The sequence below is a fragment of the Myodes glareolus genome, chromosome 22, assembly GCF_982192425.1.
Source record: "Myodes glareolus chromosome 22, mMyoGla1.1, whole genome shotgun sequence".
Classification (NCBI taxonomy): domain Eukaryota; kingdom Metazoa; phylum Chordata; class Mammalia; order Rodentia; family Cricetidae; genus Myodes; species Myodes glareolus.
In genome coordinates this window covers 23,787,221-23,804,195 of record NC_142047.1, presented here as the reverse complement: position 1 = coordinate 23,804,195, position 16,975 = coordinate 23,787,221, and the positions used below count along the sequence as shown (strand labels likewise).

Below are 16,975 nucleotides of genomic sequence, written 5' to 3'. Positions count from 1 at the left end.
TTGTTTTATCTTTGGTATTGGGCAATTTCCCACCTGCCCGGGAGAGTTCCTACAGGCGCCAGTTTCTCTCTCCGCTTGGCCCACTGTCTGTCGCTGCTCTCTGCCCCCTGCCTGGGAAGATACCCACACGGTGCCAGTTCCCCTCGCCCCCCTGGCTGGGAGGAAGGTTTATTGGCCTTACATTCTGCTAAATAAAGTGGCATTCGGCTCCGGACGAATGACCCAGGTCTCTTTGTGTGTGTGTCTTTTGTTTAATCCCCAGGCCTTTGCCCAAGCTCGTGGTCGGCACACATTATGAAAGTTTAACTGAGGCAGGAGAGTTGATTCTCACCTGTAATCCCAGTATTCAGAAAACTGAGGCAAGAGGATTATGGCAAATTCAAGTTCTCCCTAGGCTATTGAATGAGACCTTGCCCCAAAGAGAGAGAGAGAGAGAAAGAGAGAGAGAGAGAGAGAGAGAGAGAGAGAGAGAGAGAGAGAGGAGGAAGAACAGAGGAGAGAGATACATAATTGATTACATGTACAAGACGACCAACCTTTAGAAACTCAACCCTTCCTTTACGTATCTGCCTTACCATAGCTGTAACAGCAGCTGGTAGGCTTTTCCTGCAGTTAGCCAGAGAGTAAATACTTCAGGCTGTGCAGGCCTCAAGTTTTCTGTCACAGCTCCACAATCTGGCTATTGCCAGACCCAAGCAGAATAGGTGAGTGGGTATGATTGTGTCCCACTACACTGCCACTTGGAAAATGGTATTGGGCTAGGCTCGGTTCCCAGGCAGTGTACAGAGTGGACATGCTCTGCACTCTTCTGAAGAACCCTTCTGTGCCCCTTTCCCGTTCCAGCTGCTGAGCTTTGACAGTTTGCAATGGCCATGCTATGGATGTCTGCCACAAAACAAGCAAAGGAAACCATCAGGGTGCTCCCACGTCCCCCACACTCTGCACTCAGCTTCCCATCTTCCCAGCCCCCGAGTCACTGTCTTCAAGACCTCCCCTAATGCTTCTCTGGGGGAACTTCTGACTTACCAGGTCTCTCCTCCTGTAACATCTCCAAAGTGGCCTGTCCATTTTCTTCTGCCTCACTACATCGTTGGTCCTCAAGACAGCCTCTAACTAGTTTCCAAACTGGTCTGACCCCACTCTTAAGAGTCCCTTGTTCAAAGGCAAAGTCTAGGTCCCTCCCTAACTTTTTCCATGATGACATTGAGAGACTTCCTGAAACAGCGAACCAGGGTGCAATGGTATCACACTTGTTCAGAAACCTCTCCAGTGTACTTTGTTTTATCTTTAATTTCTATGAACGTAGCAGCTCATTCAGAGCCAAAAAAATTGGGTGCGATTGAGATGCGCCCATAGCCAAGCTATTAATGTTTTCTTTTAAACCTTAACTTTCGGTTTGATAGCTTGTGGCACCTGCTCTTACATTCGGTTTTACAGCTTTGCTAACCCTCCCTGCTCACTCTCTACAGAGGAGAGCAGACTACCCGCATTTGTCGTGGAACTTTAACACCCCCCCCCCCCCCCCCCGCTCTTGACACGGTCACTAGCCCCCGCTTTTGTCACGGTCACAAACCCCACTCTTGTCGTGGTCATTAAACCCGCTCTTGTCGCGGATTCCCACCTTACCTGGGAACTTACCAGTGCACTACCCTGCCCACAGAAAGTTCTGAGTCCAGAAGAGAGGTTGTGTCACCGTATGGGCCACCACTTGTCACCCCCACCTCGCCAGCAAGAAAGATGCAACACAGACTCTTCTAACTGTGGTTTACTCAGGAACCTTGAATCATCTTCTGACCTCTCGCCCCAGGAAAGCCAGCCCCCAGCTTAAATAACCTCTAGGTAGCCAACCCCAAAAAGCCATGCGGGAAATGCAGATAGGTCCAGAAACGCAGAAGCAAGCCAGGTCCTTAGCGTTAGCCATATATGGAGTTGTTCACGACCGAGAGCACTCACCGTCAGAAAGGTGGAAGGCAGAAACAAGCGCCATCTTTAAGGTGTGGCATTACATAGCTCTCTACAAAGAGAAATCACCCAGTTCCCATAATTTGCAGGTCAGTCTTCAATCACCTCGTGGCTGTAATCAGATCCCAGAAACAACCCCTTCCATCAAAACTGAGCACTGTAAAGCTGTCCCCCACCGTGGCTGACAGGCCACCAAGACCGGCTGTTCACCAACAGATGAAGACAGGCAGGAAACTGCCCCAAACTGTTGTTCCCATAACTGGGGGCTTGTTCTTTTGAATGACATCTGAAACAACCCCTGGAGTTCACACACACTTTGGAATGTTTCCCAAACAAAACACACAGCATCTTCACAGTGCCCATTTTGGTACTCTTTCTAAATTTTTTAATCTTTGCTTTTATGTGCATAGGTGTTTGCCTCTATGTATTTCTGTGCACCGGCGTTGCCTTCAGAGTCCAGAAAATTCCTCTGGGACTGGAACTTCAAATGGCTGTGAGCCACCATGTGGGTGTAGGGGGTTTGAACTCAGGTCCTGTGGAAGAGCAACCAGTGCTCTTAACCACTGAACCATCTCTCCTGCCCTGTCAGTATTCTTTATTCAAACCTTCTCCCGCCTTGCTTCTAAGCTCTCTCTCCCGCATCCAACACACACAGCTTTCCCACACTTTTCTACTTCCCCTCTGGAACTCGCATCCACAGCCTGTCTTCCACTGGAGCAGAAGGATCCCAGTAGGGATGATGTGAGCATTGCTTCAATTGAAAAAACTCTGTCCATGAGTGGTTCCTACTTGGCTGCACACGGGACAAATACCTCTGAGTCACCTTCAGATATTCCCACGGGCCTACATCCAGCCATGAGCACCACAGGAAAAAAATCTTTAGCCAGGATGGAAAACCCTTACTGACAGTGCATCTCTTCCTTCAGATTGTGTCAGGGAGCCTGGCCAGAGGTCAAGGGTAGGATCAGAGTTCCTCTGGCTAGGTCAGCTTTCTTCAACAAGGGTTGGTTGTCACTTGACCGTTCATATTCACACACGGGCAGCGCAATCCCTGTCACATCAATCTGCCCAAAAGCAAGAGTGAGATCTAGGAAAGTGTTTGCCAACCTCTGAATTCAGCAAGAAAACGTGGAGCTGCAGCATGCTGTTACCAGCATGGTCATGTTGTAAGCTGTGGGTTTTCTAAACAGAAACCTTGACATACTACAACAGCAATAAAGCTCAGATCAGTCTAGCGTCTCTTCCTGTATGCAGCGAGTGGCTTAGTCTCCAAGAAAGGAGGATTTCTCATGCATTTTATTATCTAAAAGAAGCCTGGGGTAAAAATTCAGTTCCTAAAATGTCATGTGATCATTCCCTGGGCATTACAGAGAAGCAGCCACGTCCTTGGCAGTTCTTAGGCCCAGCACGCACCCTATGTAATGCACAGCTCTGGGTCACATACCTGCAGGTGAAACGGCGTCTTGGGAGGAGTAACCTGTGGCTGGAGGCTTAGAGATGGTGGTGATGAGCCATATCCAGCACATCTCCAGAGTAGGTAGATGCCACGCTGTGGCCCAGAGTCAAATGCAACACCCTAAAACATGCCCTAGACACAGTGTGTGCCTGGAAGCTTGATGAAGAACCAACTTCTATGTTCCCCCAACCCAAGACCCTTCCCCTAAAGAAATCAAAGAGAAAGAGCCATAAAAACTGCATTTTAATGATACAGAAATAGTACATAGTACATTTCCTTACACAGCAACACTTCATTCGTCTTTAAGTTTAACAAAATTAAGGCTACATTGGAGCATTCAGACAGAAAGCGACTGTTTTATACAATGTTATTCATGTTTTCATAAACAAAAGAATATTCTTCAGGCAAAATTTTTTAACAAGAAACCAGTAAAGGAAATGGAATACAAAATGTGTTCCTTTGGGTCAGCCTGATAATAATAACCACACACCCCCAAGGGAGTATCCGTGGGATTTTTTTAATGAATACTTTGAGTATGAGGGCGACTCTCCAGAGATAACATTCCACAGTACAAGGCTATTTCATAATATAAAACCAAAGACAGTTGTGTCTCCAGTATAATCCCCTTAGAATAAATAACTAGTGAACATCAACAATATGCAAAGGCCAAAGGTGCCTGGAAGGATAATCCCTACATCAATAGCCCTTCTCCCTCAAATCTGTTAGGAAGAAAATGACAACTAAAATATGGTGGCACAGAACTAAAATATGATGGCACCGCCAGGGCCACCCACCAGCAAGGGTTTACCCCCAATATCCTCACTATTCACTACTCCTGGCCATCTCTGCTGCTCAGCTTATCACTGCATTTGGACCCAAGAGAAACCCTTTAGGATTTAGAATAAGACAAACCAAAGACCCTCAACAACTCCAGCCAGTCCACCACCTAGTGAGACAACCGACAGAAGCTCACACAGGAGCCTAATTCCTTGCCAGGAAGTCACTTTGACATCTTGATTAGAGGGCCAAGGCCCAAAGCCACAGAAGTTTGCCTTCACACAAGTCCTGTCCTCTGCTGGGGCAGGTGGTTCACGGCCTCCTCAGGCCCCTTTCTGCTCACCAGCTTCTACCATTACATCCTCTTCTCCACCTATCCCAGCTGCATTAGGACACTAAACAACTATCTCCCCGATGAAGAATTGGGGGTGGTGCTGGAATCACCAAGCCCAAGGAGGACAGTCTTGTTTTTAAACAGAGGTCTCATGACCTACCTACTCTGAGAAGGATAGCCTACTTAGGGCATGAAGACCTGTCATCTGGTAGTATGGGGGTGTAGGCAAAATCTTCCCAGAAGTTAAATGTTTACATTATTAAGTAGTAGAGAGAAATCAATTCAGTAATGTTTTTTCCCCTTCAACATGAGAATTTTGTCTATTTCTTTGGCTCCCAGGGCCTCTATTTCTATAGAAATAGGGTGGAAGGAAATATCCAAGTAAGTACCATCAAATACCCTCCAAGATTTATGCACATTCCAAAGACTGCTAATCCCTCTAGGAGTAGAGCACTGAGGTCCACAGACCAAATGTACTTAATATAGAAGTTCATGTGTAAACACAGATAAACACAGAGTCCATGTCCACTTATTCACACTTACGTAGAATGACTGCTACAGACAACAGCATTGTTTGATCCACAGTAACACAGAGAGAAGGTGTTTTTGAAGCCTTCAAACCTAATAGATCTCTTCAGGAAAATGGTAGGAATATCTCTAAGCCAACTTTATTTTCTCTGTACTGTGATCTGTATAAGAATACATTATCTATTACCACTCTAGTCATTTCATAAGTCACCGTGCCTTGCTCCATAAATACTTAAGAGCTCCTATAGGAAACCTGCCTGGTGACAGTTGTTATGACTGTGATGTTCCAATTGCTCTGAACCCCTAATTTTCCAAGTTGACATTAAAAATGGACATTTTATAACAAAGTTATTCATCTATCTCAAAACCAGAACAAATAGAAAATAACACCATGAAAGGAATTTGAGCATGTTCTGCCCACTGCTGCAGGACACAGAACTCGGCAAAATACAGACATGCAGAAAATCAGCACTATGTAGGAAAAATTAACAAACTCAGCACACCTTCAATAGCTGGAATAAAGGTAGACTCTTAATAAAACCATATTATTTCTTCCTCAAGGCTACAAAAGAAAAATGATTTCATATCCTTGGTCCATAAGAATAAATATTTACTTACATCCTCAATGGACTAAAAGAGATTTTAGACGTCACAATTAAAATTGTATGTTTCCAAAAATATGTTATCAATGCAATAAACTCAATAAACTTAAAGAAAACTAAACATAACTTCATTTAAACTAAACTTCATTCAAATTAAACTTCTTAAAAAACCAACACAAATATACTTCCTAAAGTGCAAAATGCTTATTAAATACTTCAAGAACACAAAAGTAATTTGTTTAAAAACACAAGAATCCTTTGCTGAAGGGCCATCAACACAAAAGACACCCATTGCCGGCAATGGGTGTTGGACTAAACTGCCAGATGGAACAAACATGGTGGTAAGCTTTGTGCTTGGCCTCTGCCCATTTCAGATGACCTATTATTTGTCCAAGCTCATGGTTGGACTCTGGTACATGCACATGTATGCATCACAAAGAAGTCTGCGTGCACAGCCTCGAATCTTTCTGGAATCCAAGGAGTGCAATTCCTCCAGAGACATCTTCAAGTACTCTCCCACTTCAGGGCAGGGTGTCACTTGTGGAATGTTAAAGCCATTCTCACCCCCTAGGGAGAAAGAGAGCTCTCATTAGGGCAGCAAACTTCTAAGTCCTCTTGGCAGCCTGTCCCACCAGAACAATTTTACTATCCTAAAATTTAGTGAAGACTGACTCCCAGAATCAAAAACAAAACAAAACAAACAACAACAACAAAAAAACTTTGTTTGACTTTCAGTTTCTAGAATTACAGTCTCCTTTGGCTTCTGAGAGGGTTCAGCAGAGAAAAGTGAAAAACAAAACCAAAAACAAAACCAAAACCCAAACTGGTAAAAGGACACGCACTTAGGAAAAGCTGCAGTCCTGATTTGCAGGCTGCTACTCTAGGCCCCTCAGACTTTTCTATTCCTTCCAGACACTAGCAGCCTGATTCTTTTCCACAAAAAGCCAATTTTGAGTGCTACAGTTTCCCTACGATTTAAGAACATACTTGCATACCTCTAGCACGGCTGATTTAGATACTGATTATCAGAATGCGCTCTATGGTCGGGTTTGATCTCCCAGGTGCTTTCCCAAATGCCATGCTGCTAATGCTAACTGAGTGAAGCACACACACAGGGGTGGGCTGTACCCTCAGGTATCTGAGAGCATACGGAGAAATGGAGACCTGTTGGTCTACAGCTTGGGCCTCTGGTCAAGAAGCTGTCACTCGGAGTCACACCTGAAGACCTGGGGAACTAGGGCTTGGGAGAAGAGCTGTGGAGTAAACGGGGTATGTACAGGTACTGGGACAAGTACCTTACTACCAAGACCCCTGTCACTCAAGTGTGTACTAAGTCATGACTAAGCTCCCTAAAAACATCTCAATGAGTGGAGATTTCTTCCTGAAATAAAATGCATGAGATCAGAAAGACTGAGTTAAATACAAATCATGCAACCTTCACCACCTTTAACGTTAGCTTAGACAATAGGAAAACAGGCATGATTTCCATGACCAAAGTATTCCCACAGAGTTTGGCATTTATGTCCTCAATAAATGGCTACTCTACTGTATATAAAAATGCAAGGAAGTAGATGGTAAAATCAGCCCTAAATAAACTTTAGGATTTTTTTTTCTTTTGAGGTGGGACAAATTGAAACAGGTTCTCACTATGCAATACAAACTGACCTCTGATTCACAATTCTCTACTTCCCAAGTCTGGGATTATGGCTAGGATTCTTTAACAAATCCATGTAAGGACCAAGATGCCACAACATTAATGCTCCTTAGTTTGAGTATAGAATAAATAATACCCTTTGAAGATTAAAGTCTGTCACACTGCGGTATCCTTTAGAGAATTTGCTCACAAAATACCCTATTACTACGAACACGTGCTCTCAATAGGAAGCATCTCACTCCAAAAGAAAAGTTTTAAATACCATCTCGATCAGTCATGCTGTCAAAAAAGAGCCATGCAGAATCATCCTTCCCATACTTCACAAACGCAACATAGTGGTTCGTTTCTATGCAGAGTACAGCAAACAACTCCATCTTCTGAGAGGGGATGCAGTCGTGTCTCCAGTCCCAGTCAGGCAAGTCTTTGGGAAGTGTTACTGGGTGATACGTATGATTCACCCTCTTGGGATGGAGGTGAACCTAAAATGGACCATGAAGAAAATACCACAAGTGAGCTAAATGCCATGTTTCAAGGGCAGACTCTAATCGCTTTCACAGTCAAGTTCTACACACACACACGCATGCACACACACACACACACACACACTGGCAGAAGAGACATGAACATTTACTGTGAATGTTTAAAATGCCCTTTGACTCTGAAAGGCTCTCAAACCCTGCCTTCTGGACCATCAGTATCTGACTGGTGCAGGGCTTGTGGATTACCTGAGTGCAGCAGGTCTGACAGAACTGCTTGATCTTCCCTGCTGTGATGTCGGGGTCATCATAGCACTCTCTGCACTCGAACATGGCAAGTCCTCTGCAGATGCGGCACTCCCTCGGAGCTACGCAAAGAGGGAAGGGAGAAGCCTTTTAAAAAGACATTCTGTTATTAAAAATAAAAGCTATACTTTGAAAACAAGGATGACTGGGGGCTGGGGAGAAGAAAGGCCTAGTCCTCTCTGGCCCTCTTAAAACTTCATTTGGATTTTTTTGTATCTATAGTATTTTTAAGGAATATATATATGTAATATATTATATATATATATATATATATATATATATATAATCTATTCTAGAATTGTTCTTCTGGTCATGAAATGTTCAAAGATATAAAGTAAGTATTAAAGACTAATAGCACATATGATCTTAAGTCAGTAAGTAACAATCACTGCCATTGTGAACTTTCTCTAACAATTTTATGTCTGAATATTTATATAAGTATGTGCACCCAGGTACATGTGTATCTCAAGCTTCTCTCGTCCAGCCTCTCGATGCTTTCCCTTCCACTATAACTACCACACACCGTTTTCACACAGGTCTATTGTTTAGACTTGTCTCTAATTTCTTGTCAGATAGTAAGTAAATATCCATTTTAATTATTTATTTTTACCTCTTTTTTTTAAGAATAAATTCTAGCAGTCAAATTATAGAGTTAGTATGTCTAAGCTCTTCAAATACTGAATTACTTGTCAGAAGTACTATACCCATAACTAATGAAAAGTCCAGGCCAAGTATTTCTAAAACAAAACAAAACAACAACAACAACAAAAAGAAAGGACTATATACTTACTGTCTTCAAGCAAATCCGTTATATTTAATTCCAGAGAAGGAAGAATTTTGTTAAACATTTTGAAGTCTCTCCCAAACCGAGGCATCTGAATAAGCAAGCATGATGGTGCCTTAAAAAAAAAAAAATAAAGACACATAGTTTTAGAAACCAAAGTCCTAAGGAGCCGGACACTTAGCTCAAAATAGTGCTTACTTAGCATGTCCAAAGCCTTGAGTCCTAACCCCTGTACTAACGGAGGAAACGTGTGAAAGAAAAAAGTTTCCTATGGAACTGAAATAGTCATAGCTGTGAAACCCAGCAGTGGTGTCAGCAGTGCTGTTGGCCCGTGAAGCAGAGCCCACTTGTGAATGTGCAGTGTGGACGCAGAGCAGCAATAAGCTACAGGCTTTCCGGACTTCCCCGGAGACGAACATGACAAAACAGACCACAGCATGCACTGCAGAGATCACACATTCTGACAGTCAAAGAGACGTTTCTATTGCATTCATCAGCAAACCCATACACAAGAATTTATTGGAATTTTATCTCTTAACAGAGGGAGAAAAAATAACATTACCTTTGACATGTTTAGATACTATGCATGGGTAAAATGACAACTGAAAGTATAAACATGTATGCACACATATCTTTGTCATTCAGCTACTTGAAACTTAAAAATTAGCTTTTGTTCCCTTTGCAAATCCAAAACATTCCAACCTAAGCTAAGTGGCTGTCTTTAAAAAGAACAAAGTTAGAATACCATTTAAAAAACAAATGTGTCTTCTTAACTGTTTCTTCAAACTATTCTTGGTTAAAGCACAGTGATAGTGAAAAGGAAAAAGAGAAATATACCACCCTTTGATGCTGGAATGCAGGGCCTTAGAGATAAACAATTCAGGCCCCTTGCTGTAAGGGAGGGGAAGGGAGCCTTTTGTCCTGTGACGGGATGTGAGTCAGGATGTTTACAGTCCACCATCAGGTCTCCAGCTAGGAAGGCAGGAAGAGATAAGAAAAACAGGTAGCACAACCCCCTCCTTGGTATCCAGGTGGGTCTGGACAACCCCCTCCTTGGTATTTAGATGAAAGGTCAAGAATGTGCCACTCAGCTTAGCCTTATTTAAACTGACCAATGAAATGAGTCCCCATAACCACGCTTTTTTGCTTCTGTACCCGCGCTTTTGCTCTCCTATAAGAACCCCTCACCCCCAACCTGGGGGCGCGCAAATCTTCCGAGAGACCTTGCCGCCCCAGGTACCTGTGTATTCAAATAAACCTCTTGCAGTTTGCATCCGTAAGTGTGGCTTCGTCGGGTTTGTGGGTTTGGGGCCTCTCTCGCTAGGAAGACATCCTTCGGGGGTCTTTCATTTTGGTGCGTTGGCCGGGAAGTCTGAGGCCCCCACCCAGGAACCATCGACCACCTTCGGGAGGTAAGCTGGCCAGCATTCTGTATGTCCTATGAATGTCTCACGTCTTTTGTGTTTGAATGTTGCGCTGCGAATTTGAACTCTGTTTGATTCAGCTGGGTCGATCTGTATCTGTATCTGGCGGGTCTCGGAAGGGACCGACGGGTCCGAACTTTCCCCCCCGCAACCCTGGAAGACGTTCCGAGGGTGTCTGGTCTGTCTGGAGCCCGATTTTTCGGGGCTCATCTGTCAGAACCCGCGACCAGAGCCGGACTTTTTGGGTCGCCCCCCTGGTCCGAGGGTCACGTGGTTCTTCTGGGAGGTCAATCGTCCGGACCTTTTCTGAAGCCTCCGTCTGAATTTTTGCTTTCGGGGTTTCGCCGAAGCCGCGCAGCGCGTCTGATTGTCAGTCTGTTTGTCTTATTGTTCATTTTTGTGGTCTGTCTGTTCATTTATTGGAATACTAACATGGGACAGTCGCTAACCACTCCCTTAAGCCTTACTCTAGACCACTGGTCGGACGTCTCTAACCGAGCGAGCAATCGGTCGTTTGAGGTCAAGAAGAAAAAATGGCGGACTGTCTGTTCCTCGGAATGGCCCGCATTCAACCTGGGCTGGCCGCGGGATGGCACCTTTGACAAAAACATTATCTTGCAGGTTAAAGAACGGGTCTTCGATAAAGGACCCCATGGACGTCCTGACCAGGTCGCTTATATCGACACCTGGGAAAGTTTGGCTTATGATCCACCCCCCTGGGTGGCTCCTTTTATTTCTCCAGACAAACCCCAACCTTCCCTAAGCCTCATTCCCTCGGCCCCGAATCCTCCTTTGCCCTCCCCTCCTTTGCCTTCCCTACCTAAACCCCTTACTCCTACGGCCTCCTCTCTTTATCCTACACTGACGAAGAAGGGGGCCCTCAAGCCGTCTGTCCTCCCCCCTGACCCAAATGCCCCTCTCGTAGACCTCCTATCCGACGAAGATCCTCCTCCCTATAATCCCCAGGAGGAGCCCGGAGATCGTGAAGCCGACCCTATGGCGCCCTCGTCACAGAACTCCCTGCCTGTTGCCTCTCCCGTCGCAAGCAGGCTCCGGGGAAAGCGTGAACCATCTCCCCCAGACTCAACTTCCCGAGCATTTCCCTTGCGACAGGGAAATGACGGCCAACTTCAATACTGGCCCTTTTCTGCCTCTGATTTATATAATTGGAAACAACACAATCCCCCTTTTTCTAAAGACCCCATAGTATTAACTAACCTAATAGAATCTATTCTGACCACCCACCAGCCAACCTGGGACGACTGTCAACAGCTTTTACAGGCTCTCCTCACTTCTGAGGAGAAACAAAGAGTCCTCGTAGAGGCACGGAAGCAGGTCCTAGGAGATGATGGAAGGCCAACCCAGCTGCCCAATGAAATCGATGCCGCCTTCCCTCTCACCAGGCCTGACTGGGATCACACTACGGTTGCAGGTAGGACGCACCTACGCCTTTACCGCCAGTTGCTCATAGCGGGTCTCCGAGGGGCTGGTCGCCGCCCCACCAATTTGGCACAGGTAAAGCAGACAATCCAAGGGGCAGATGAGTCTCCAGCAGCATTTTTGGAAAGACTTAAGGAAGCATATCGTATGTATACGCCTTATGATCCTGAGGACCCAGGGCAGGCTACTGGTATGTCGATGTCTTTTATTTGCCAGTCTGCACCCGACATTAGGAACAAGTTACAGAGGTTGGAAAATTTGCAGGGATATACACTGCAAGATCTGCTTAAGGAAGCCGAGAAAATCTTTAATAAGAGGGAGACTCAAGAGGAAAGGGAGGACCGTATCCGTAGAGAAAAAGAAGAAAGGGAGGACAGACTAAGAAGGGAGGCAGAGGAGAAGGAGGATGCTAGAGACAGAAAGAGAAATAGAGAACTGAGTCGTCTCTTGGCCGCCGTAGTTCAGGGACAGGACAGCCGAAAGGGAGACAGGATGGGAGAACGGAGAGGCCCTCGCGTGGAACGCGACCAATGCGCCTACTGCAAGGAAAAAGGGCATTGGATAAAGGATTGCCCTAAGAAGACCCGCAGACCCAGAGGCCCCAAACCACAAGCCTCACTCCTAGCCCTAGATGAAGACTAGGGAAGTCGGGGCCAGGAGCCCCCCCCTGAGCCCAGGATAACACTCGATGTCGGGGGGCAGCCAGTTACCTTCCTAGTGGATACAGGTGCTCAGCATTCAGTTCTTACCCGGTCACCAGGCCCGCTCAGTGAACGAACTGCTTGGGTACAAGGGGCCACAGGCGGAAGAAGATATCGATGGACCACCGAACGGAAGGTACAACTAGCAACTGGTAAAGTAACTCACTCCTTCCTACACGTACCAGACTGCCCCTATCCCTTACTAGGGCGAGACTTACTCACCAAACTGAAAGCCCAAATTCACTTTGAGGGGGCAGGGGCTCGAGTGTCGGGTCCAAATGGAAACCCCCTCCAAGTCTTGACCTTACAATTGGAAGACGAATACCGACTATATGAGCAGGACTCTAAGACACAAGGATCCAGAGACTTGGACATATGGCTTACAGAGTACCCACTGGCATGGGCCGAGACTGGGGGTATGGGGCTAGCCCTACAGCAGCCCCCTTTGATCGTAGACCTGAAGGCCACAGCCACCCCAGTCTCAGTCAAACAATACCCCATGTCGAATGAGGCCTACCAGGGGATAAGACCTCATATAAAGAGACTATTAGAACAAGGTATTCTGATTCCCTGTCGGTCACCTTGGAATACCCCCCTCCTCCCAGTAAAGAAACCAGGGACAGAGGATTATCGACCAGTACAGGACCTCAGGGAAGTTAATAAGAGGGTTGAAGACATACACCCGACCGTCCCCAATCCATACAATTTACTAAGCACCCTGCCACCATCTCACACCTGGTATACAGTGCTAGACTTGAAGGATGCCTTCTTCTGTCTCAGATTAAGCCCCAAAAGCCAACCCCTTTTCGCCTTCGAATGGAAGGACCCCGAATTGGGAATTTCAGGCCAACTGACTTGGACCCGACTCCCACAAGGTTTTAAGAATAGTCCCACGCTCTTTGACGAGGCCTTGCACCGGGACCTTGCGGACTTCAGAGTTCAACACCCATCATTGATCCTACTCCAGTACGTGGACGACCTTCTACTGGCAGCCTCCACAGAACGTGACTGTCGACAAGGTACGGGGGCCCTATTGCAAACTCTGGGACGGCTGGGCTATCGAGCATCTGCCAAAAAGGCCCAGATATGCCAGACTGAGGTGACCTATTTGGGATATAAATTAAAAGAAGGGCAGCGTTGGCTTACAGCCTCACGCAAGGAAACTGTATCCCGTATACCTGCACCTCGAGACCATCGCCAGCTGAGGGAATTCCTGGGGACTGCCGGGTTCTGCCGCTTATGGATACCAGGCTTCGCAGAAATGGCAGCTCCTCTCTACCCCCTCACAAAGCAGGGGGTACCATTCGGATGGACAGATAAACAACAAAAGGCTTTTGAGGACATCAAACGCGCCCTCCTGTCCTCTCCAGCACTGAGCCTGCCTGACGTCACTAAACCATTCGAACTGTTCGTTGATGAAAAACAAGGTTATGCCAAGGGGGTTTTGACCCAAAGGCTTGGGCCATGGAAACGCCCTGTCGCGTACTTATCAAAGAAATTAGACCCAGTAGCCTCAGGCTGGCCCCCTTGTCTACGGATGGTGGCAGCCATTGCCGTCCTTATTAAGGATGCTGGCAAACTGACTTTGGGACAGCCCTTGACCATTTTGGCACCCCATGCCGTCGAGGCCTTGATTAGGCAGCCCCCTGACCGGTGGCTCTCCAACGCCCGCATGACCCACTACCAATCCTTGCTGTTGGATACGGACCGAGTCCAGTTCGGACCTGTAGTCGCCCTTAATCCGGCGACCTTGCTACCCACACCGGAAGGACCAGACCAGCATGACTGCCTTCAGATCCTCGCGGAAATGCATGGAACCCGGATGGACTTGACTGATCAGCCCCTCCCAGATGCGGACCACACCTGGTACACCGATGGGAGCAGTTATCTACTGAATGGAGAACGCAGGGCGGGAGCTGCAGTTACCACGGAGACCCAGGTAATCTGGGCCAGTGCCTTACCCAGCGGCACCTCGGCCCAACGAGCTGAACTCATCGCTCTGACTCAAGCCCTTAGGTTGGGAGAAGGTAAGAAGCTGAATGTTTATACTGATAGCCGGTATGCTTTCGCCACCGCACACATACATGGAGAAATATACCGGAGACGAGGGCTCTTAACCTCAAAAGGCAAGGAAATTAAAAATAAAGCAGAGATCCTTGCTCTATTAGAGGCCTTATTCCTCCCCAAGAGACTGAGCATTATGCATTGTCCCGGACACCAAAAAGGAGATCACGCCGAGGCCAGAGGAAATCGGCGGGCGGATGAAGCGGCCCGAGAGGCTGCTTTGGGACCACAAATTCTCCCCCTAATATCCGAGCCCGTCCAATCCACAATAGACTGGGCCTATGATAAAGAGGACATAAACCTACTCCAAAAATTGGGGGCAGAATATAACCCAGCGAATAGACGCTGGATTTATCGGGGAAAAATAGCAGTGCCCATAAAAATAACCCAGGAACTTATAGACTACTTACATAAGTTGACCCATTTGGGTACGAAGAAAATGAAAACCCTCCTAGACAGAATGGAAACTGGACAATACCTCTTGAACAGGGACAGGGCACTCCAACGGGCAACAGACAATTGCAGGGCCTGTGCCCAAATCAATGCAGGTCACTCGAAAGCCCTCCAAGGGGTACGCCTCAGAGGACATCGACCCGGTGTCCACTGGGAAATAGACTTTACTGAAGTTAAACCTGGCTTATATGGGTACAAGTACCTGCTGGTTTTTATAGACACCTTTTCAGGATGGGTAGAGGCCTATCCCACCAAACATGAAACGGCTAAGATGGTTGCCAAAAAGCTATTAGAAGAAATTTTTCCCCGATATGGTATGCCAAAGGTATTGGGATCTGATAACGGGCCAGCCTTCGTCTCCCAGGTAAGTCAGTTGGTGGCCAAGTTACTGGGGATTGATTGGAGATTACATTGTGCTTATAGACCCCAGAGTTCAGGACAAGTAGAACGTATGAATAGAACTATTAAGGAGACTTTGTCTAAATTAACGCTCGCTACTGGCTTAAAGGATTGGGTGTTGCTCCTGCCCCTGGCCCTATATCGGGCCAGGAACACCCCCGGGCCACATGGCCTTACCCCTTTTGAAATATTATATGGGGCACCGCCTCCAGCCATACATTTCTTTGACACGGACATTGCAGACTATGCTAACTCCCCTTCTCTACAAGCCCACTTGCAGGCCCTGCAGCTGGTACAACAAGAGGTCTGGAAACCCCTAGCAGCCGCCTACAAAGACAACCTTAACCAGCCAGTGGCACCTCATCCGTACCAGATCGGGGACACTGTTTGGGTCCGTAGACATCAAACTAAGAACCTGGAACCGCGCTGGAAGGGACCATACACTGTTCTCCTGACCACCCCAACGGCGCTCAAGGTGGACGGAATTGCTGCCTGGATCCACGCCTCACACGTGAAAGCCGCCAGCTCAGAACAACAGACAGCCAGCCAAAAGGAAGGATGGAAGATCCAACGCTCCCAAAACCCCTTAAAGATAAGACTGGTTCGAAAATGATATTATGGGCAGTAGTCTTTCCCATGTTGATCTTGGGATCCATGGGGGCTCCTAATGGAAGCCCCCACGCAGTTTATTCCTTAACTTGGCAGATTATTTCCCAGACTGGGGAGGTAGTCTGGAAGACGACTGGCCAACATGCCCTCAATACCTGGTGGCCTCCCCTCACCCCGGATTTTTGTCAGCTAGCTGCGGGACTAGACTCTTGGGACATAGCCACCACCGACTATAATCAATTAACGAGAAACATGCAGCCAACGGGGGGAGGATCTGTAGGCTGCTCCAACCCCGGGCGAAGATGTCGATTAGCAGAGGCCAGCTTTTATGTCTGCCCCCGGGATGGCCGAGATCGAGCTACGGCTTACAAATGTGGGGGATATAATGAAATGTTCTGTGCGGCTTGGGGATGTGAAACGACTGGGGATGCCTACTGGAAACCCCATTCCAGCTGGGATAAGATCAGGGTGACCCGCGGCTGGAAGAGAGAGATATGGGATGAGGAGTATTTTACAGAGTATTGTCAGCTCTCCAAATGTGGAACTAATGGAAAATGTTTGCCCCTCAATATCACCTTCACTGAACAAGGTAGAAAGGCCACTGAATGGCAACAAGGGTATACTTGGGGGCTCAGATGGTACTTGGACTCGACAGACAGAGGGTTGACTTTCAAAATACAGCTCAAAGCTGAGGCCATAGTTTCCCGGGCGATAGGACCCAACCAGGTCCTGGCAAATCAGAGACCCCCATTTTTACCCAAAGCGCCAGCTACCCCTGGACTGACTAGCCTTACTACCGCTCCCGCCACCACCCTTGCCCCCCTAGCGGCCGCAATAGAGCCGGAGGGAGGAACAGGAGATCGTCTTTTGAACCTCATTAGGGGGGCGTACCAGGCCTTGAATCACTCGGACCCAGATCGGGCCCACGATTGCTGGCTCTGCCTTAACCCAAGTCCCCCATATTATGAGGGGATAGCTCTCAGGGGCAACTATAGCAATGTCACCT

The 16,975-nt window shown here is 47.0% G+C and overlaps 1 protein-coding gene across 1 annotated transcript in view; it reads right to left on the bottom strand.

Moving 5' to 3' along the window:
* Positions 1-3,645: 3,645 nt before the first annotated feature.
* Positions 3,646-16,975, bottom strand: part of LOC146890295 (ubiquitin carboxyl-terminal hydrolase CYLD-like) — a 43,648-nt gene continuing 30,318 nt past the window's right edge. Inside the window, 4 exon segments of the mRNA XM_087900431.1 lie at positions 3,646-6,226; positions 7,576-7,792; positions 8,039-8,157; positions 8,886-8,994. Of these exon segments, the coding sequence (XP_087756557.1) occupies positions 6,042-6,226; positions 7,576-7,792; positions 8,039-8,157; positions 8,886-8,994 (630 nt within the window). The 3' untranslated portion in view covers positions 3,646-6,041.